This window comes from Podarcis melisellensis (assembly GCF_964234715.1).
Source record: "Podarcis melisellensis genome assembly, chromosome: 7".
NCBI classification, from domain to species: Eukaryota; Metazoa; Chordata; class Lepidosauria; order Squamata; family Lacertidae; genus Podarcis; species Podarcis melisellensis.
In genome coordinates, this window is record NC_138539.1 from 26,639,902 (window position 1) to 26,661,963 (window position 22,062).

The 22,062-nt window shown below is 44.1% G+C and overlaps 1 protein-coding gene across 2 annotated transcripts in view; it reads right to left on the reverse strand.

Annotated features, from left to right (window-relative positions):
- NECAB1 (N-terminal EF-hand calcium binding protein 1) overlaps window positions 1-13,239 on the reverse strand; it is an 81,486-nt gene extending 68,247 nt beyond the window's left edge. For both annotated transcript variants that reach the window (XR_014170656.1, XM_081919835.1), the window contains exons 1-3: window positions 12,959-13,239; window positions 10,565-10,589; window positions 2,851-2,959 (exon numbers count right to left, since the gene is read on the reverse strand). Coding sequence is in view for 1 of the 2 variants with exons in the window: in XM_081919835.1 (XP_081775961.1) it covers window positions 2,851-2,959; window positions 10,565-10,589; window positions 12,959-13,069 (245 nt within the window). In the remaining variant the exon portion in view is untranslated. The remainder of the gene's footprint in view (window positions 1-2,850; window positions 2,960-10,564; window positions 10,590-12,958) is intronic.
- Window positions 13,240-22,062: the final 8,823 nt, after the last annotated feature.

A 22,062-nucleotide genomic window follows, 5' to 3' on the forward strand; every position in this document is an offset into this window, starting at 1 on the left:
CCGGCTCCCTCGGCCAGTAAAGCGAGATGAGCGCCGCAACCCCTGAGTCGTCTGCGACTGGACCTAATGGTCAGGGGTCCCTTTTCCTTTACCATACCTGCCAATATTTCTCAGCTGAAAATTGGGATGTTCTGTTATCAAATCAGAAACTGGGATGCCTTCTGTAAATCTGGGGACTGTCCCTGGAAAATAGGGACACTTTGAGGGTCTGGGGCAGCCTGTGAGCAGGTGACCTGTGTTTTCGTGTGTGTGCTGGGGCTGCTGTCCACCCACTAACTGGTGATGAGGAACTTCAAAGCCCCGTGCTCCCCTTCTTTATCCTCAAACCAGATTTGGACCAGGTAGAGCACTTCTTCAAACAGACGGCTGTCCCCCTAGAAAAAAACCTGTTGGTGTGATGAGACAACAGTGACACCTCCCTCTCTCCCATTCATTGAATGCACAGGGCTATGGCGTGGTGGTTGAAGTGTCAAAACTCCTTGCCATGTATAGAGAGGACCCATTCTGTGAGTTTGCAAACTAGTCCTTTTTCTGATAGGGTAAAAAAAGTCCCCCGCTGTTTCACAAAGGAGTGATGGGGTGGGGAGGTTCAAGGCCACAGCTGGTGTTAATCAGAGTAATCAGTAAAGCTTGGTAAAGGTAGCTGCAGATTTGATGCAAGGCCTCCATACACCAGCTGAGCCCAGAGCCTCTAATTGTAATTTTGAATCATCTTAAAGTGGAATTTTGAGCCCTGTTCCAGCAAATGGCAGAGGGTTGATCTTCCCGATTTGCATATTCTTCGCTTTCACCTTTCACTGGGCTACAGATAAGATATATCAGCAGAGCAGCTCTTTTGCTTCTGACTAAAGCTGAGAATTGACTTCTGCAGCAGCTCTAAATATTAAGTAGGCAATTATTTCTTTTCGCTCGTGATTGACCATGTTCTCCTCTGAACTGTAAGGCATATATTCAAGGTAAAATAGTGCAGTTGGCATGACTTTCCCAGTAACTGCATCACAACATACTGTGGTATAAATAATGCTGTGTTCTAAACTGCAACCCACTCTGGGACCTTGGAGTGACGGGTGGATCATAAAGCAAAGGAATAATGTAAGAATGCAGTTTCTGGGGAAATCATACACCAATGGCAAGGCAGAAGAGCCAAGCCAGAAGAAAAGGGAGCAAACCTGGTTGGCTCCAGAAGGAAGGAAGAAAATGATATACAGAAGCAACGTACAAAGGTTAACACATTATCAGGGTTTTAAGAATACTTGTAATTTTATTATGAATGGACAATAAGTAATTCAAATGGTTAAATTTTTACAATGGACATGTAGTATCTTGATATACAATGGAACCAAGGAAGGGAATAGGGGGAAGTCAATTTGTTCTGTTTGGATTCTTTTTTTATTATTGCTGTTTGTTTTATTTTTGTTACTATTGGAAAAATTAATAAAATGTTATTTTAAAAAATGCTTCCTAATATTAATGACATAGCCCAGTTCTATGCATGTTTACTCAGCAGCAAATCCCACAGAGTTCAAGGGGACTTTCCCCAAGTAAGTATACAGGACTGCGGCTCTTTGCAATCACTGGTCCAAGTGATATATTATCATTTGCATTTAATAATCTGGAAATCAATAATGACCAATAGCAACTTGCCCAAGGCTACTCACTGAGGCAATGGCTATGATGGCACCTGAACTCACATCTCCTAGGCTCAGGCTCAACATCCTATCCAGAAACACTGGCCTTTCTAATCAAAGACACCAAGGATCAAGCTGGAGATATGTGGCATTCTAAGCACTGAGCTATGGTCATGCCTCTTTTCAAGCAGATCTAGAATATGGATGGGGAACCTGTAATATTCTTAAGTGGGTCCCTAGTCACATGGTCGCACACCTTCCATGCACCACAGAGGACTCCAAGAGAACAGCAGAATGCCTGCTTTATGAAACTGGAACTACCTCTGAGGCCAGCTTACACAGAACAGGCAGAGGGCTGAAACACAAATAACATACGTACAGGGTCATGGTGCTCTACCATTGATTTATAATGAGCCTTCCTTCTCAAAAGAGGCAAAATATATATATATATATATATATATATATATATATATATATATATATATATATTTGCTTTCGTAGATTTTCACGGGTACAGGAATGCAGGTTTTGGTGTCCTCGGGTGTCTTCCCGTGTAAAAGTTGGGGTGTCTAGGCGACGTTTCGACGAGGTCTCACTCGTCATCATATATATATATATATATATATATATATATATATATATATACCCTGCCCATTTGGCTGGGTTTCCCCAGCCATTCTGGGCAGCTCCCAAAATAATAATAATAATAATAATAATAATAATAATAATAATAATAATAATAGTGTGATAAAACATCAAACATTTAAAAATTCCCTAAACAGGGCTGCATTCAGATGTCTTCTAAAAGTCAGATAGTTGTTTATTTCCTTGACATCTGATGGTAGGGCGTTCCACAGGGTGGGCGCCACTATCAAGAAGGCCCTCTGCCTGGTTCCCTGTAACCTCATTTCTCGCAACGAGGGAACCGCCAGAAGGCCCTCGGAGCTGGATCTCAGTGTCCAGGCTGAACATTGGGGGTGGAAAAAACCAGAAACTGGGAGTTACAAGGGAGATGAATTACCCATTTATTGTTATTTTTGTAGCATCTTGTTTAGAAACACAGAATGCAGGCCATGGGCACCAAACAGGGTATATAGGCTGCTGTTCCATGGCATTTCATATGCTATTCATAAAGCTGCAGTTTTACCAGGAAAATTCATATTGCACAACCATACTGCCTTTCTAAAGGCTACCCATATGACTTTTAAATAATGTTACCCACTCTGTGTTGTGCGTGTCGATGGTGTGAAACAGCTCATGCAGTTCTTCTCTGCTCAGGATTCCGTCAGCGAAGTAAGCTTTGAATTCATCAAAGGATAGTTTGCCATCATCTGAAATCAAAGACGCAGAAGGAAAATTGGTTGCACAGATGGCTGGTTTTTCCCTTGAAAATCAAATTGATTCCAGAAAGGTGTTTCTTTAAACAACTACAAGTTTTCTCATTTTTAATCTCATTTTTAAAAATAGGAAGCAAGAGTGCTAACAAAACCAATGATCAATAGATAAGTACAACAGCAGGCTACTTCATGTCTTTCCTTAGGGAAACACTTTGATTTTTTTATATTTCTAATGTATTTTTATTAAAGATTTTCTTGATTTACAAAAGTATGTGCAATGTCTCTCTCTCGTATTTTTTCCATGTAACATTTTTACAAATCAGTTTCATTTGTTGAGACGTTAGGAAGAAAAGGGGAAAGGGGTGGAGGGGGGGAAGATGGGTAGGGGTGGGGTAGGGTGGCGATGTTTCTATCTTACTTACTATATGTAGGGTTTGGTGTCAGCGTTGCTTGTGCAGGTTCTCTGTTGTTCACTTGTGTTCCTTTGGTGGTGAGAGAGGCTGGGGTTGGCCTAGGGTGTGGTTATTCATTTGTGAATGGCTGTGGTGGTCTTTGCTTTCATGTGTGAGTGGGGTGTGTGGGTGTTTTGGATCAGGTTAGCCATATTGATTTGTATGCTGTTGGTGGATTTTTGTCATTGTCTTGTTGGGATGTGTATGTGATAAAGGGGAGCCATACCGGGGTGAAGGCATCTTCTTCTATTTGTCCCCGTGCCAGTTTCAGTTTATTGGTTAATTTTTCTAGTAAGGCTGTTTCCAATATTATCTAAGCATCAGTGTTTGGTATCTCGGTGGCATCAGAAAGAAGGCAGAAATATAAGGAGCCTGAGGCTGGAAGTGAAATGTGGGTGTTTAAAAAGCAATATATCAAAGTTAGCCCCAAACTGGAGATTTTTGTTTGAGGATACACCCACTTCATTGTCAATCCAGCCAAGACTAGTGATGAATCCTGGTGAAATGTTTTACCCAAAGCTTCAAACTTGTTAACATCTGTCATCACCAAGGACTGATCTTCTCAAGGCTGGAACCCCCACCACTCCAGTAATATTTGAATGGTACCTATTCTCATGTACAGCTATTCCCAGGACAACGTAGAGCTGGTGCGTGAACTTCTCACCCGACATGCGGCTATTCCCACATGAATTAAATGGGACCTGAGCACAGGAAAGCAGAAACCCCACCTGTAACGGGAGGGGAGGGTAGGAATCTGGCCTGGTGCGCGCTGGGCCATCAGTCCTTCCTTGCCCCCAGAATCCAGTCAACCAAAACTCCTGGACCTGGCTCGCCAAATTGTTATAAGAAAAAAACCCTGTTCCTTTTCCCTTATATATACAGACCCAAGAGCCTGTATAGCAGGGGTCGGCAAGGTTTACTGGCCATGGGCCGGATCACACCCATGGAGATTGTCCATGGGCCGGACTGGTGAGTGCAATGCCGGAAATTGTATCTGGGCATGTCAGCTGCGCCGAAAATTGCTCCTGTGCATGCCCAGATGCCGAAAATTGTGCCTGTGCAGAAGCGATTTTTGGCGTCTAGAAATGTGCAGACACGATTTCCAGTATCTGCATGTGCACAGAAGCAATTTCTGACACCACTCAGCGAGTGGTGCGCCACTTTAGTGCAGTGCGCGGGGGACTCGCTGAGCAGGCGGCTCGGTTTGGGATAGCTTGTGGGCCACATCCGGCCCATGGGCTGCACGTTGCCAACCCCTGCAGTATAGAGTCCTTCTGTAGGTTCCCTATGGGCAGAAGAAAATAACAGAGGCCAACCAGAGAATATTGAGAAGCAAAGCAGCTAGTAAGCCTGATCTTTATTAAACTGTTTCAACAGGGTGCTCAAACTCCCAAGCAGGAGGGAGGAGGAACCCAGAACATTGGTGTGCAAGTTCTTACATAGACTTTTGAAATTCCCACCCTGTAGCTCAAGGCCACCCCCCTATACATCATACATGCATCACTGAAGGGGCGGTCTACAGAAGTCCTGTTTCATAACAGAACCACAGGTAAAAAAGGTTACGTGAGGAAGAAGAAAACCCTTTTCGTCTGTCACTATAGGAAGTATGCCGCAAAGCTGCTATTACTTGAATGAGTGTGGTCATACCGGTCCATACTTTGCTGGGAATGTCTAAGCATGCCAGAGTTGCAGAACATGGCTGCCGATTATTCCACATTAGACCCCAGATATCTCCCAATGTGTGCTGTTTCTTCATGATTTTTAACCCAACAACTTTAGTTTCCTGTACAATTGTGCAAAACAGTGGACTGATTTCTAGAGGTTATAGGCAAGGTTGAGGGTGTGCACAGCCCTGTGGTTCCTACACGATTACAAGTTAAAAACCAACCCGAAGGGGTGTTAATTATTGAGTTGGCTTTTTAAACAACAAAGCCCAAACTTGCACACAGTCAAGCACAGTATCTTCCTAAGCTTGTTTGTAGCAATGCAAGATATGAAAAGATATAAAAATTACACACCAATATTAAGCACAGTAGCATAGCTAAGGGATAATAACCACGAGCTGCTAAATATAATGGCACAATACTTTGCCCGAGATACTTTTGCTTTCTCTTGTTTTCTTTTTTCGGGAGAACAGTCTTAAACATTAAATTCAGAATCTAAATGTGCCTGTCATTTGGCATCAAATGTAAAACACTGACTGAATGCCAAGAATAAATTTGCCTTGATAAACATGTGATTTTGGAGGTAGCTTGACTTCCACATCCTCCAGGCAACAAGTTCGCTCAACTCTTAACATACTACTACATGCCACCCCTATGAGTGATGTGAGATTCCAGGGGTACCAGGCATGCTTTACACAGGATTTGTGGTTCCTTTTGGACAATTAGGCACAGCAGAGACTACAGTGCCTTTCTGATATATGGTTATACACACACACAACCTGAAGCTTTCAACGGAGAAAGTTCAGCACATCAATATCCTAAAGAGGGTTCTGTCCCTCTCATTTGCACAACACCGCTTCCAAGAACTGACAGCAGCATCTCTCTCCAGCACATTGTTTCTTAATGCCAAACTGCCATTCTAAAACTCCAGTCCTCCCTCTAAAACTATGGTACTGCCTTTAAAACTACATCCTTCTGTTCAGGGACAAAGGAAACCCATCCATTTGTAAATGAGATTTGCCTTGTTGTCCTTTGACTTGCCAGTGGCTCAATACGCCGAAGAAAATTAGCTTTCACCCATGTTGACTGCCTAGGATTAAAGGGGGATGGATAGCTGATACTCGATTTAGGAAGATTGCCTAGGTTAATTAACTCTTCATATATGCTTATCCAGGGGATTAACAGGGGCTAACACACATCTTAAATACACATGAGTCTGGCTATTACTTCCAAGGAAATTAGTTTTGGCACCCCCAAACCTTAATTGAAACCCAGCTCTAAATTTATCGGGAATTTAGGACATTTTGCACCCACAAATTCATAACAATATTATAATGCTGGATCAAACATTATATGCCAAACCATGGGAAAACCTAGAAAAATGGGCTTCTTGGGAAAATGCAGAAATTAACAGCCATGCTTAATGAAGGAGAGAGGTTTAGAGAAGATATTAGTGAATGGAATGAAGTTAACTCTTTATTCAAGGAAGCTGAAACAGCGCGGGCCTAGTGATCCTAGAATCCTCTTCCCAGTAAGTCTTGCTGCAGTGAGGTATAGTCGTACCTTGGAAGTCGAATGGAATCCGTTCCGAAAGTCCGTTCAACTTCTAAAACATTCAGAAACCAAAGCACGGCTTCCAATTGTCTGCAGGAAGCTGCGTCGGACATTTGGCTTCCAAAAATAGTTCACAAACCAGAATGGTCACTTCCGGGTTTGCGGCGTTCGGGAGCCAAAACGTTCAAGAACTAAGCTGTTTGAAAACCAAGGTACGACTGTAGTTGCAAGGGCGGATGGTCCCCTCCTTCCCACCGCTCTCTAATGCTCCTCTTCTTGAGGGTCTTTCCCAAGCAGTCACAGACCGCATCTGCTCACAACCACTCTCTACTCTGCCCTCTTCTTTGTGTGTTCTAGGAGACCAGAGGAGAGGGGAGCTGGTCGCAGCACCATCTCTGTTTCCTCTGCTTCTGTCTTGGAGTCTGTACTGTTCTCTGACACAGCCTCTTCCTGCTCACTAAACCCTGTTACCTCTTCAGCTTCCAATGCCTCCTCCTCCCAGTCTGCTCCTTCATCTCCCTCTGACCACTCATTGTCATTCCACCACCAATCCCCTGGGCTCTGAGCCTTCTCCCCCTGAGGGTTCCCTAGTTAGTGCCTCCGACCACTCCTCTGCCTCCAGTCAGTCCGTGACAATATGTTTAATGACCAGAGTTCAGAAATGGCAGGAGGTAAGTGGAGGGCGAACTGCTTGTTTCAGAAGGCACTTGTCCCCCAATCCCTTCTGACGCCATCTATGATGGAAGTGGCACCCCCTATGATGGTAGTCATCTACAGATTTTTGTAACTCCTGGTGGAAGAAGCTGTTCAAGGCTGCCTAGGCAGGCATGTGGAAGTCAGAGAGGGCATAGTTTCCCTGCCTAATAATAATAATAATAATATTTATACCCCGCCTATCTAGCTGGGCTTCCCCAGCCACTCTGGGCGACTTCCAACAAAATATTAAAATACAGCAATGCATCAAAAATTAAAAGCTTCCCTAAACAGGGCTGCCTTCAGATGTCTTCTAAAAGTCTGGTAGTTGTTGTTCTCTTTGACATCTAGTGGGAGGGCATTCCACAGGGTGGGTGCCACTACCAAGAAGGCCCTCTGCCTGGTTCCCTGTAACTTGGCTTCTCGCAGCAAGGGAACCACCAGAAGGCCCTCAGCGCTGGACCTCAGTGTCCAGGTAGAACGATAGGGGTGGAGATGCTCCTTCAGATATACTGGATTGAGGCTGCATCATCAAGCACCAAGGCTGCATATGTTATTGTCCAAAGAAGGCTGAAAGCTTCTCCACACCAGATTTCCTGGCTCTCTTGTAGAAACAATGAAGTAAAAAATAAATAACCATCTCTCTGAGGAGATTTCACCCCTCCCATACCCAAGAATCTCCTGATCATCTCCTGAGGTCTCTGCTGACTCTACAGAGAGGAGGAGCAATGTACTGCTCTCTACTTAATTAGTCAAGTGGGTGAGTCTCTGTGTGTGTGTGAGAGAGAGTCAGTCAGTTTGTTGGAGAGTGAGTGCAAGAGATAGTATTTAGAGATAAGATTGCTGCTAAGAGCAGCTGCAGGCACTCAGAGTAGCATTGATGTATGCTCAGAATATTTAGCTCTGTATATAGTTTGTATTATAGCTGTAGTTATAGAATAAAAGAAGATACTTTACAGAGCTGCTCTCCGAGTGGTTTATACTCTGCAAGACTCTGCAAAACGCTGCTGCGCAACGACTGCATTATTGAGACAGTGAATCCGGTGCTCTCAGCTCCAAGCTGTGAGTCCACAGCACTGTGACCAGTTCCTGTGGGAAAGGAGGTCTCCGGCAGTGCTACCCAGCTCGCCTAGCCCTGTCGGGGCTGTAGTGCATGAGTCCAGTTGGTACACTGGCTCAAGGGCGATGCTGACACTCTCAACCCTCTTTAGGGCTGTCACCAGGCTCACAGTGGCCACAAGGGAATAGCCCTCACTCAACCCAACCTTGAACTAAACAACGCCCAGGTGCCACAAGAAGGGCTTCAGCTAGTTTCTCTCAATGATTTTCAAAGTAGAAGAAAGAAGCCAATTTTCTGTCCTCTGATCTTTCCAAAAGTTCACATCTTGAAGACAAGAAGAATCATGAAATGAAAGCCTTTGCTGAAATCCCATTTTCTTCAGATGAAAAGTTAACCAAATGCAGTATCATTTCCCCTGGCAACATATCTTTTGAGAAATTATTTCACCCACCTTCCTGATCTCACATACTCTCTTCCTAATGTGTTTCATTAGCATTTTCTCAAGTAGTCATAGAAACCTGTTTAGAGCTCTTTGGAGAATAAACTAAACTCTAAAAGGTAATATATATATATATTGTTTTATATGAGAATGGTATTTATCTTTGGCAGCTTACCCACCAACAATGTGTTCAGTAAAGGAAGATTATACTGACTTTCCCAGCGGGCTGCAGTCTAACACATAAATCCTAATGACAGGGTGTAAAAGTTTTCCTAGGGAAAATAGGAAACTACCTTACATATTGAAGCAGACCAGTAGCTTGATACCATCTACCAGATCTCTTGGGTTTCAGTAGGGGGACACTCCCAGCCCTAGCTGGGATTGAACCTGGGACGCTTTGCACTATCATTTAGCTGCCCAGTTCTTACTTAGGAGCTTAGGACCCAAGGCCCAAGTAGGCATTCTGGCAATGGTTCCACCCAGATCAGTCATATTAAAACAATTCAATGCTTCAACAGAATTAAAACAAACAAACCCTCTCTTGCACTGTACACAATTTGACAAGGGTATTATTAAACCAAATCCATGCATCAAAACTTTAGATACTCTTTGGGGTAAATATAAACATAAATTAAGTCAGGGACTCTCAATTCTGGCATCATTTTCCTATAATGAAAAATGGAGGAAGAGGTTCCATTGGGTAATATTAATTTATGGAAAATGCATGGGATCATAGCACTTAAGGAAAATCTACCAACTGTGTTGGCTCAGAGGATACATCCACTTCAGAAAGACTTTTGGGGTGGTGTTGGGGGGAAGGGAGTGTTGAGGGTTGGTCACAGTTTGTTGTTGTTTTTTTGCACCATATAAACTCTCTACACATCATGTATTCTCAGTCAACTATGCTGTGCCTTTCCTCAGTTCTTAATTATTGTCTGCCTTTTAGGAATGCAGTTAGAAGGAAATGTAAACACTGCACAGATGTTTCTATGCAGGACCCAAGTTCTATTTGCAATGCAAGATTTCTGCTTAGATCTTGTATTGTGAAAGGGGGAGTAGCAGATCTGGAAGTCAAAACTGAACTTATTGAGGTTAACACATTAAAGCTCTTGGCCCACCCATCCTGGGACTTTCAACTATAACTAGTACTTATCATTAGGTAAATTAAAGCAACTACCTTAGGTTGTGGATGCTAAGGTGAGGAATGTCCCTGAGGTGCTAAAAGATGCAGTGTGTCTTGTGGCCTGCCTGGTTCTCTCAGGTGCAGTGAAAGATGCTGTCCTTTATTGCCATAGTTGAAGTAAGCATCTTTCTAGAGAGCAACTCTGTTCCCTGCATCTCTTTTAGTCCCAGTCTGAACTGCGCGCCTTTCCACAGACACAAAATTAGTACATTAGGACCTCCAACCTTTATCACCTATGGCAACAAATCACTTGTACTTGTCCACCTATTTTACATAACAAAACCAAATCTGTTTTGCACATTTGACCAGTCAAACAGTCCTTCTACTGTCCTGAAAGCAATCTTCCAGTGATGGAAAAACAAGAACAAATCTGTCTTGCCACCAGCATCCCACAGATAAAACCATCAATGCCACTGTGTGCTACCAATACTACAGAAAGCCCATTTCAGAGCACTCTATAATCCAATGCAAAGAGTCAAACTAAATACCCCAATGGAATCCCTTAGTGCTTTAACACTACATTTCTCTGAAAATAAAGAAGTAATTGGACTTACCATTTTTATCTGCTCTTCTCAGGACCTGCAAAGAAATAAATTCAGGCTTAGTACATTATACTGATGGCACCTCTCCCCAAAACTCCTAATGACTGCTCCCAATGGCTTCGTGTAGATGAAGGCCCAAGACACCCTTGGCAAACTGGATGATAGCTGTTCCAACCCAAAGATTATAGTGATTACAGTATCTCAGTACAGGTAATATTTCAGGAGGTAACATTTTCTGTTGGATAAGGGATGGTGAACGTGTTCCAAAGTGCATCTATGCTAAGTGGGGAGTCATTCTCAGTCATGCACAAATTAGCAACTGCATGGAATATGGCTACCAACCTGTGGTGGTGGCCACCAACCAAAGATGGCTTGGGAATATTTTGCTCAATGTGAGGCTTGAACCCACGACCATGAAAATAAAAGTCTTCTGTTCTACTGGCTGAGCTATCCCAACGGTATTTAGCACATGATATAATCAACATACAATAGTATTTATTATTTAACAGGATCTGACCATTAACAGTGTACAGGATTCAACATTTTATGCTTGTCAACACCTTGTAACACGACAAAAAAACACACACTATTTTAAAGGCTTGTTTTCCCTCTGCCAGGCTTAGGACAGCAGCCGCTGCAGCTGAATGTACCTGATGTAATCTTATACCGTCTTAATTTACCAGCTTCTTGTGCACAGGATTTCCCCCTAGATGCCTGATAAATGCCAGCCATCCTTTCTCTACATGCTTACAATATTAATTGTTGGCATCTCTGATTGACGAGATGGGCTGGTCCTGTTGCAGATTTTGGTCTCATTTTTGTGCTTCTCTAGATTCACTTTGTTTCTTACAATGTTTCCTTTTTACATAAATAATTTTTTAGATTTAATTTTAATTATATTTTTAAATTTAATCTTCCCCCCCCCCAAAAAAATGCATTTATATTCTTTTGTGTGACCTTTGAGGACATTTTTGGGGTGGAAAAGTGATCTATACAATTTAATATCTATCGTATCGCATCATATCACAGACAGCCTATCCAAGTACAGTACTAAATGAGATACAGTATAGATGTCCTTCGATTTTCCATTGCAATCAATTAATATTCGAAACCAGTCTGGCTGTCCATAAGAAAGTGACTCAATTAGTAGTTTGAAGTTTTTAATTTCCATTCATATGTCTTTAGCCACTGAAATTAATGAGCACAACTAACTTAAGTTTAACCCACATTTATGTTTATTTATTTTTACAAAAGAAAAACGTTAATGCATTAGAGAAAAATAGTATAATTTTGCCTCCTACAAATGATGGTGTGGATTGCATTTTTTTACTTTGATTTGCTCTCCCCATTTGACAGGCTAACTTGCTTCTCTTTCTATGGCTGCGATCCTACCCACACTTACCTGGGAGTAAGCCTCCCTCAAATGCAAACAGAGTTGATACGAATAAGATTAGGATTGTGCGATGAGCTCCTCTCCCCCAATCTTTATTTTTATTTACAAGTGTATCAGAATGCCACTTGCTAAGCTGCCTTATCACCCTGCATACTAAAAACAGTAATAAAAAAAACCTCCAAGGAAATTATGCATTGAAGATTCCCGCAATGCCCATCGACGCTATCACAGATCTTTCTTTTTACTACGCGAGTACTATACATATTCGGTAGCAACCTTGAGTAGCAACCGAGCAGCAAAACGTTTTTTCACCTCCCCATTTATCCTATTAATTTCGGAGGCGTCAGAACAACACAAGATGTGGGTGTCTATGATCCCATTCTCCACTGCTTTTGTAAAGTTGTTTTTTTTTTACTTTTAGTCTGAGGGAGGGGTGTTTAACAGATTCACCTGTGCCATTTCTCAACCCCCCCCCCAGAAACTAGGAACGTAACGAGGAAGAGAATAAAGGACTTTGTGTTGAGACACCGCGCTTGCGATTTGCCTCCTGTATGGCTCAATTTTGGGGATGCTCAGGGCATCTAAAATGTTTAGGATCAATATTTTTAAAAAACCCAAAACCATGTTCCAGCATGGTCCCCTGAGAGCTGCCGGACTCTTTTCACCCTGTTGGGTGGCTCATAAATCTAATCATCATCATCATCATCATCGCTGCCCGATAGGCAAACATTCAACAGGTGCAGCTTGTCCGCAGATGCAGCGAGCGGCGGAAGCTTCACCTGTGGATCGTTTGCAGCTCTCGGAGGCGCAGGTAGGAGCCCGGTGGGGAACAGGCGGCCACCCCCCAACCCAAACCCCCCTCCATGCTCCCTTCCAGGGAAAACTTTCTGATTTAGATGCATCCATCTAAATCCAGAAGATGCTGAAGCTTTGGGGGGGGGGTGTGGAAAGGGGAGATCACCAGCCAAGCAAGCGCAACAGCTACAACCCAGAGTGACAGGCGCCCTGCTTACGTCGAGAAAGATGGAGAGTCCTTTGGTCATGGTCAAGGCAGCGCGGAATTCTTCGCAGGCGTCCGCGCTGGAGGGAGACGTTTCCGCGCTACCATCCGCCGCGCCGTCCATGTTGCCGGCTGCCGCGGCGAAAGTGCCGGAGGGCTGGGCTGGATGGGAGCGGCAGGCGCTGGCGGCTCCTCCCTCCGGGCCAAAGGTCCCCCCCCCCTTGGCCTTTGGGGGCGTCCGGGCCGGGTCGCTGTCTCCGCTGCTCCGCCCTCGACGGGCCGAGGAGCGAAACGAAGGTGCCGTCGGCTTCCCCTCCTCCTTTCCTCCCCTCCGCCTTTGGGGGACTCGGCTGCCTGCTGCTGAATCGCCGCCCAGCACGTTCTGAACCTTATTCGGTGATGCAGCCGCGAACGCCTGCGTTCCTGAGCATGTGCAGAGTGCCTTTCCCTTGTGATCTGTACAGCAGCGGCGCGCAATGCCGCTGCTCGGCAGACGTGGCAGATTTCGGAGGTCTTGCATTTCCTTAGCAGGATTCGCCCACCCAGACCAGGATCCTGCTTCCTGCAGCAGCCAATCAGGTGCTTTTGGGAACTCTACAGGTGGGGCTTGGAGGCAGAAATTGCTAGACGGAGATATATGCTACCTCCGATCTTGGGGGCTCCATAAAGGCTTGCTTCACATTAGAAGCTTAAAATGTAGCCATTCCCGCCCCGCCCGATCCAGCTGCATTTCAAGCCAAATTTGCATGGTGTGTTCACATCAGTGTGAGAAGGGGCAAGAATGCCTTCCTTCCCCAACTCATGGGATCTTTTTTGTTCTCTCTCCCCTGCAATCCTTCTACCAAAAAAATACTCTTGAAGCTGCTCTCTGCATATGTGAGACAGTGTTTACATTGGTGCTAACTCCACTTCCAGTTTTCTGTATTGTTCTTGTGCAAGCTGCCTTGAAATGCCTTGGTTAGTAGAATGATGAAGTGCATCATCATCATCATCATCATCAAAGTATTGCTTCATACCTCTACATTTCAGGGCAGAGTCCCAGAACTGACAACAGATGCTAAGACTCGGGGCATGTACACATGTGTATACAGTGCTGGGTGCAGGTACCTTTTTGAGGTGTTGTGCACACAACATCATCCCCATTGTCATCCCTGTCCAACACTGCTTGCCGATCTGTTATGTACTGAGTTGAATAGGATCCAAAATGCAGCCGTGTGATTGGTCCTAGAACAATAGGATTCAGAATGCAGCAGCTTGATTGGTCCTAGAACAGTAGGCTCCAGAATGCAACAGTCTGATTGGTCCACAGGAGCCACCCGATCCAGCTCCAGGTGGAAGTGAATCCGCGACCTGATTGGCCTACAGGAGAATCCCGGAATTAGCCAATCACGTGGGGCCCATTGTGTAAATAATGTATATAAAGCAGACATTCTGGGGGAACTTCCATTCCTCCTCATCACTATGAGCGGAATAAAGAGCATGAAATCCACTCTTGACTCTGAGTATATGTCACGATCTAAAGTGCATTCTGCTGTAACGATTGCAATCCATTTTGTGTATGTTGTTGTTGCACCTGTCTGTCTCAAGAGACAAAGGAGTGCGCCACCAGAGGTGAAGTCAAACTGCTGAATTATTACCAAAGTGACCTCCCTGGGGCGCAAGCCTAGGCAGTGTGTATGGAGGTCCTGGGCTGCCCAGTCGACAAGACCCCCTTTTTGGCCTCGCTGGTGTGGTCCAAAGGACAGCAGAGCATTTTGCACAGCTTGGCTGCAGGAGTTGCCAGAAGGAGGCATCAGTGGCGTAGCGTAGGTTGTCAGCACCCGGGGCAAGGAAAGTAATTTGCGCCCCCTAACCCGTGGATTTGGGCAGGGGGCAGAGAGCTGCGAGTGCGAGCGCGCCCCCCCAGATGTTGCGCCCGGTGCGGCCGGCCCCTCCTGCACACCCCACGCTACGCCACTGGGAGGCATACAAGACACCACCCAGCTGTCTTAGGGACTCTGCTCTGGATTTGTGTAGGGTTTACTCCTTCTCCTGAAAGTATATAGTATATGGTACTTGCTATATGCATGTGCACACAGAACGTGCTTTCTCAGGTCACCTCCATGAAATGGACAAAATTGGAAGCAGGGTAGTAACTTAGCTGCCTCTGCATATCCTCTGCATATCAGTATATCAACACACCAGTTTCCGGCCCCTCTCTTTTGAAAGACTGCAGAAAAAAAATATTTTTAAAAAAGAGGTCTCCACAAACACTAATGGAGGGGAATAGAGAACACCATCACACACTAGTGTGAAAGCATGCCCACCCGTGTTCCCAGACAATATGAAGAATAGCTGCCACTTTGGGTGACATTATCACTGTGGTGCAGTGGGTCAGTGCATTTGGCTGTTAACTGGAAGGTTGGTGGTTCTAGCCCACCCAGGGATGGCTGTGAACAGGATCCCTGCATAGCAGGTGGTGGGATCAAATGAACCTCAGGCTTCCTTCCAACTCTACTACCCTTCTATGAGTCTACGACCATGAGACTCATTGCAAACAAATGAGACTCTGTGTACAAAAGTGCACTGTGCAGTAAAGGACCCCTGTGTTTCAAAGGCTATATATGTGTACACAGCCTTAGGCTGCAAACCATACAAACTAGGGAGTAAATGCCATTGAAGTACTCAGCGGGACAAACCTGCTTAGGATTGCTCCATTAACCTTGGCACAGATTGTGCGACACGTCTCTTTAGCCGCACAAAATGAATCTGTCGCCTATCATCTACAAAGGCAGAGGGTAGAAGGGATCAAAGATGGTTTCCTGCCGGAAATTTCTGTTCCGGCCAACTAAAAACATGTGCAGCACAGCGAGGGTAGAAGCAAATGCACAAGGAACAAAGGAAAATGAGAGAGGCCTTGCTGTGTCAACAAAATTAAATTTTAAGTGGTAGAAAAAACCATCTTTGACTGGATGTTGAGTGCCATCATATAGGATGCCCAGATACAAAGGTGGACTACAGTCCTGAATCATTTACAAGTGACATGGCGAAGAGAATTTTCTCACCCTGCATGACAAGCTGCAAACTGCCCAAATAACTCCTTGTATTAGTATCACTGCTGAAGTCTTTGCCATCGGTGTACCTTGTGCTTTAAAGGGTGACGTATGCAAAAGACAGACTCCTTCCACTCAATGTAAAATATAAAGGTCCAGGGGAGATCCATAGTTCAGTGGCAAAGCATTTGCTTTGCAATCAGAAGTTCCCATGCAGAAGTTCCCTACCTGAAACCCCCAGAGAGCCACTGCCAGTCAATGTAGATTGAGATAGAGGGCCTTCTGGCGGTTCCCTCGCTGCGAGAAGCCAAGTTACAGGGAAACAGGCAGAGGGCCTTCTCAGTAGTGGCACCCGCCCTGTGGAATGCCCTCCCACCAGATGTCAAAGAGAAAAACAACTACAGTGGTACCTCGGGCTACAGACGCTTCAGGTTACAGACTCCACTAACCCAGATATAGTACCTCAGGTTAAGAACTTTGCTTCAGGATGAGATCAGAAATCGTCTGGCGGCGGCGCAGCAGCAGCGGGAGGCCCCATTAGCTAAAGTGGTACCTCAGGTTAAGAACAGCTTCAGGTTAAGAACGGACCTCCAGAACGAATTAAGTTCTTAACCCGAGGTACCACTGTACCAGACTTTTAGAAGACATCTGAAGGCAGCCCTGTTTAGGGAAGCTTTTAATGTTTAATAGACTATTGCATTTTAATATTTTGTTGGAAGCTGCCCAGAGTGGCTGGGGAAACCCAGCCAGATCGGCGGGGTATAAATAAATTATTATTATTATTATTATTATTATTATTATTATTATTATTATTATTTGGACTTAGCACAAGGCAGTTTCCACTATTTCAGTATTTTTCATGTCTGACTTGTGTGTGATCTTCATTAGCAAACTTTTTTCCCTTTGGTCATATAGGGCTTCTATAAAAGAAATCCACAGGCATGTGCACATTTTCAGTCAAAATAATCAGACGGTGAAAGCAACAATGATGCAATTCTCATTTTCTGTAATGGGATGCTTTAAAAGCTCTTGTTGCTCACTTGTTGACAGTCAAAACACGAACAAGTGCTATGGCGCCCTCTCGGGGAATGATGCTGTATGGCAGTTTAAGACAATAAAAATAGTTGACATACGGAATATTTTCCATGGTTATGCAGGATCTCTTTGAAACAGAAAATAATTGTGTTGCATTTTTTTTTTTTGCTAGGAATAAACATGTGTGTAAAAACTTTGTACATCCAAACTAGACAATATTCCTTTATGGGAATTCAGTCCAGGGCAAAAGTAAAAGTAGCTCTGTTAGCCCATAAGGGGGTGGGGGAATCAAAATCCGTGTTAGGGCAAAACCTTTATTAGGCCCATTAGAGTGTCACAAAACAGTGTGCAAGCTTTTGAGTTCTCAAGAACTCTTCATCAGGGTAGATGGTAAACAAAGCAGGGATTTGGCAGTGAGTGGACAAAAGAAGTTGGTAGTTGGTGAAGTTCACAAAGACTGCATCTGATCACAAGGTGAAATGTAAGAGGAGGTAGGTAAAGATAAAAGAACCCTGACCATTAGGTCCGGTTATGGCCGACTCTGGGGTTGCGGTGCTCATCTTGCTTTATTGACCGAGGGAGCCAGCATACAGCTTCCGGGTCATGTGGCTAGCACAGGGGTCTGCAACCCGCGGCTCCGGAGCCGCATGTGGCTCTTTTACACCTTTGCCGCGGCTCCGGGGCAGATACTAGCGAGGGGAGGAGGCGCATTGTGCGCCCCGACACTCCCCACTGTGGCGGGCGCTGTACTGGCTGTGACGTCGCATGGGGGCGGTGCGTGCGTTAGTCACGCACCGTCCCGACGTCACCTTCCCGTCCGCTACATTGTAAGGGGCATGTACGCTGGTCACTGCATTGAAAGGGGGCTGGTCACTGTTTTGAAGGGGAGTGAAGAACACACACACACAAAACTGTAAGTTGTTAATTTAACGTTTATTTCTATGAGGAGGAGTAATTCTGAGGGGTCAAACAAAGAAATAATAAAAAGTGACAAATAAGTTATTTTTATAATGATGGGTTTTGCGGCTCCCAGTTTTTTTTCATTCGGAAACGGGTCCAAGTGGCTCTTTTTGTCTTAAAGGTTGCAGACCCCTGGGCTAGCATGACTGAGCCGCTTCTGGCTAAACCAGAGCAGCGCACGGAAACGCCGTTTACCTTCCCGCAGGAGCGGCACCTATTTTTCTACTTGCACTTTGACGTGCTTTCGAACTGCTAGGTTGGCAGGAGCAGGAACCAAGCAATGAGAGCTCACCCCATCGCAGGGATTCGAACTGCCAACCTTCTAATCAGCAAGTCCTAGGCTCAGCGGTTTAACCCACAGCGCGAAAAAGAAGAAGGTCTGTTTGGTGCTCTGCAGGTTTCAGATTGCACCTTCCACCTGCAAACCACTCATGCCCCCATCTTACACTGTTCAGGAATTAGGAGTGACCCCTCACCCTCCATGGGTGCAGGGGGGCTTCAGGGACAGGGGAGAAATGAGACAAGCTTCCTTCTGTTTGCACTTCTCAGGGTCCAACTCAGGCTGTTGGATTGGAGGCCAAAATGGGAAACAAAGGAAAGATGTCAGGCCTTGCTGCCTCAGCACATGCGGGTGGTTCTGTGGTCTAAACCACTGAGCCTCTTGGAATTGCTGATCAGAAGGTTGGCGGTTTGAATCCCCATGACAGGGTGACCTCCCATTGCTCTGTCCCAGCTCCTGCCAATCTAGCAGTTTGAAAGCATGCCAGCGCAAGTAGATAAATAGGTACTGCTCTGGCGGGAAGGTAAACGGCGTTTCTGTGCACTCTGGTTTCCATCACGGTGTTCCATAGCAACAGAAGTGGTTTAGTCATTCTGGCCATATCACCCAGAAAGCTGTCTGTGGACAAACGCCAGCTCCCTTGGCCTGAAAGTGAGATGAGCGCCATACCCCATGGTTGCCTTTGTCTGGACTTAACTGTCCAGCAGTCCTTTACCTTTACCATACAAATCCATACAATGTCAATTGTTTTCATCTGAAATAATCTTTCAGTACTAGGCCTGGCTTTGTAGTATAAAGCCATTTGTACTATAGAATTGAGAGCATGTGGGGAATTTTATTTTATGAGAGAGAGAGAGAACGAGAATCTAATTTGCCTCCTCTTTCTTCTACAGCTTGTCAGGTTATTAAGTTTTCATTTAGAAAAAGAAGAATACTGTACCAAGATATTCAGACTGTACAAATTATTTGCAGCAAGAAGTGGGCAGCCAGCATGTAATGATTTTGTGCTTCCAGCCGGAAAAAAAATCACTAACATTGAACTGAACATGAAATTGGCTGTTTCATAACTAAAGTACTATCTAGAGTTAAGTGGCGTTCTTTGAAAGAGTCCCTTTTAGCTGAGCAGATTTAAACAATCTCCATCTCTAATGAGGCAACCACATCATTTTTTAATGGGTAGTGGTTCATGCTCTCCTTAAATGATTGAAAAATGCACTGCATAATGGTCACATCAAAAACATCATTATGGATCAGATCCTGTTCCTAGCCCTGGGCTGGGCGGAAATGTGCAGAACTTGCACTGGAAGATGAGACTGAAAGAGCATCCTGTTCATAAACTAACCGCTTGTTCCGATATTCTTTCCACAGACAAAAACAGAAAGCAGAGGCTTTGCCAAGCTATCAAGGAGCACACTGGACTTAGGCTGCACTTAATCTTAACTGTCGGGGATTGGTTCACATATGCATGAACATCATGTGACCTCTCACAATAACAAAAAACAAAGAGACTGTATAGTCAATATGAATGAGGTAATATGACTGAAGTAGGCTGCTTTATTTTGTTAGAAAAGGGTGGGTGGAGTTTGGGAATCCAAAGGGTATACAAATATAATTTGCTTTGTTTTTATATTTTTGCTAGTTGTATGGAAATTGGGAAAACCGTGGAAGGGAAATTTTGGTCGACTTTAGGAAAAAGGTTTAAGAATAATTAATGAGGTATAAGTATTGATGGGTAAATTTGGATAAGTTAAAATTGGTCTTTAATTCAAATAGAAATAAGGCTTGTAAAAATAAATTGAGGAAATGGAAGAAAGAAGAAAAGTAAAATAACAGCATGTTAGAACAAATTATTAAGTTAAAGTGGAGAAATAAGTTAAGGACTTGCTGAAATGACAATCTAAATTGGAATACAAGAAGGGGAGGTCTGAGGAGGTCTGAGAAATAAGGTAAAAGAAAATAAGTAATTGAAACTTTATGTGTTTTTAACTATTGTTAAGTTTTGATTTTTTTGTATTTTTGTGTTGTTTTTATTTTCTTTATTTTTGTTTTTAATTTTGTATGTATACTGAAAATACCAATAAATATTCATTAAAAAAATTATTTTGTTAGAAACCATGCTTGTTCTCTAAGCAGGGAAGAGGGGAACAACAGGCAACAATTGAAAAGTGTTGTATATGAGTGGATGGGGAGAGAGCAGAGGAAGCCCTCTTCTCAAATGGCACCTGCTTGAGTGAAAGACTAGAGAGCAGGGCCAGCCCTACCATTAGACAGGGTGAAGCAGCTGCTGTGGACCGGAAATTCTGGGGGTGCTGTGAGTGGTGGTGTGGTATTGCTGCACACAGCGGCATGTGCTTCCTGCCCTTCACCTCCTAAGAGAGCCTACTGCCCTCAGCGGCTGCCACACATCCAGGATTTAAAGGAGGCACTTGGTCCTGGATTTTAGGCAAGTCAGTTGAAAAAGCTCAGCGTAAAAAAAGGTCCATAATTTTGGGGGTCCCCCCCCAAAAAAAGCTCAACAGCTTTTGAGGTGTCCTGGTTTTTACTTTTTGAAATATGGCAACCCTAGTTTCCAGTCTGGTCTTGTATGTGCTATTAAGTTGTGGGTGGACATAGCAGTCGACACAGAGATTTCTCCAAGTGGTTCTTTATAGTAAGCTGGAACTGAACTGAACTACAAACAGCTCAGCCGGCCTGCTTTTATAGGCAGCCGGCTGTCAACACTGTAACAACAACAACCCAGGGTTTCCCGCCTAAATTAACATAAGTGGACCTGAGTGAAAACTTTATACACAATACCCCTGGTGGCCAGGGTGAGAACTTTAATATATAACATGTGCAATGTGGTGTGTGTACATGTGTGTGAACCACCTTGTCCTTTGCCTCGGGCAGCAAAATGGCTTGGGCAAGACCAGAGAAGAGGAAATGGGAGAAAGTGTTCAGCCCCACTATCCAGGGAAGATCACCCTCACACAGGGCACTTCCAAGAAGCCTCTATGGCTATTTCATTGGGAGTAAACCACAATAAAATCAATGTGTCTTACTTCTTATTTTCCAGAACTATTGGGTGTTAGGCAGATGTAGTTTTGTGTGAATAGAGTAGAGTAGAGTAGACTAGAGTAGAGTAGAATAGAATAGAAAGAATAGAATAGAATAGAATAGAATAGAATAGAATAGAATAGAACAGAATAGAACAGAATAAAACAGCACAATCCTATGCATGTCTACTCTAACGTCCTCTTGAGTTCAGTAGGACTTACTGCCAGGTATGTATAGGAATACAGTCTAGGTGGTAGTGGCACTTAGTGACTAGTTGAATGACAGCCAAGCACCCATTTTGCTACGTTTCAAGGGATTTATAAATTTCCACTCTGCAGAGAGACCCATTTTCCTTTATTTTCTATTCTGCTCTGGATGTCTTACAGCAACGTCCTAACCATGCCTACTCAGAAATAAGTCATTTTGAATTCATTAGGGATTACTCTCAGGTAAGTGTGGTTGGTCTCACAGCAGTTATGTAGACAACATTTGCTAATTTTCTATTACATGTTCAAAGCTTTTTAATTTAGTCAAATCTACTATCACTTCTTCAGCATGCCCTCTGCTGGTTTGAAGAGAGAATTGTCTGAATTGTATGAAAAGGACAAATTTACCGGTAGTTTGTGAATTTACTCAGTGCACAGTGCTGTAATTTTCACTAGAGAGTCTTCTGGCATCCTAATGACTTACAGATTTATATCACCATAAATATGCTTTTTTTGCAGCAATAATTTAACATGGCTTACCCCTCTAGAATTTGTCACCAGTTCCATA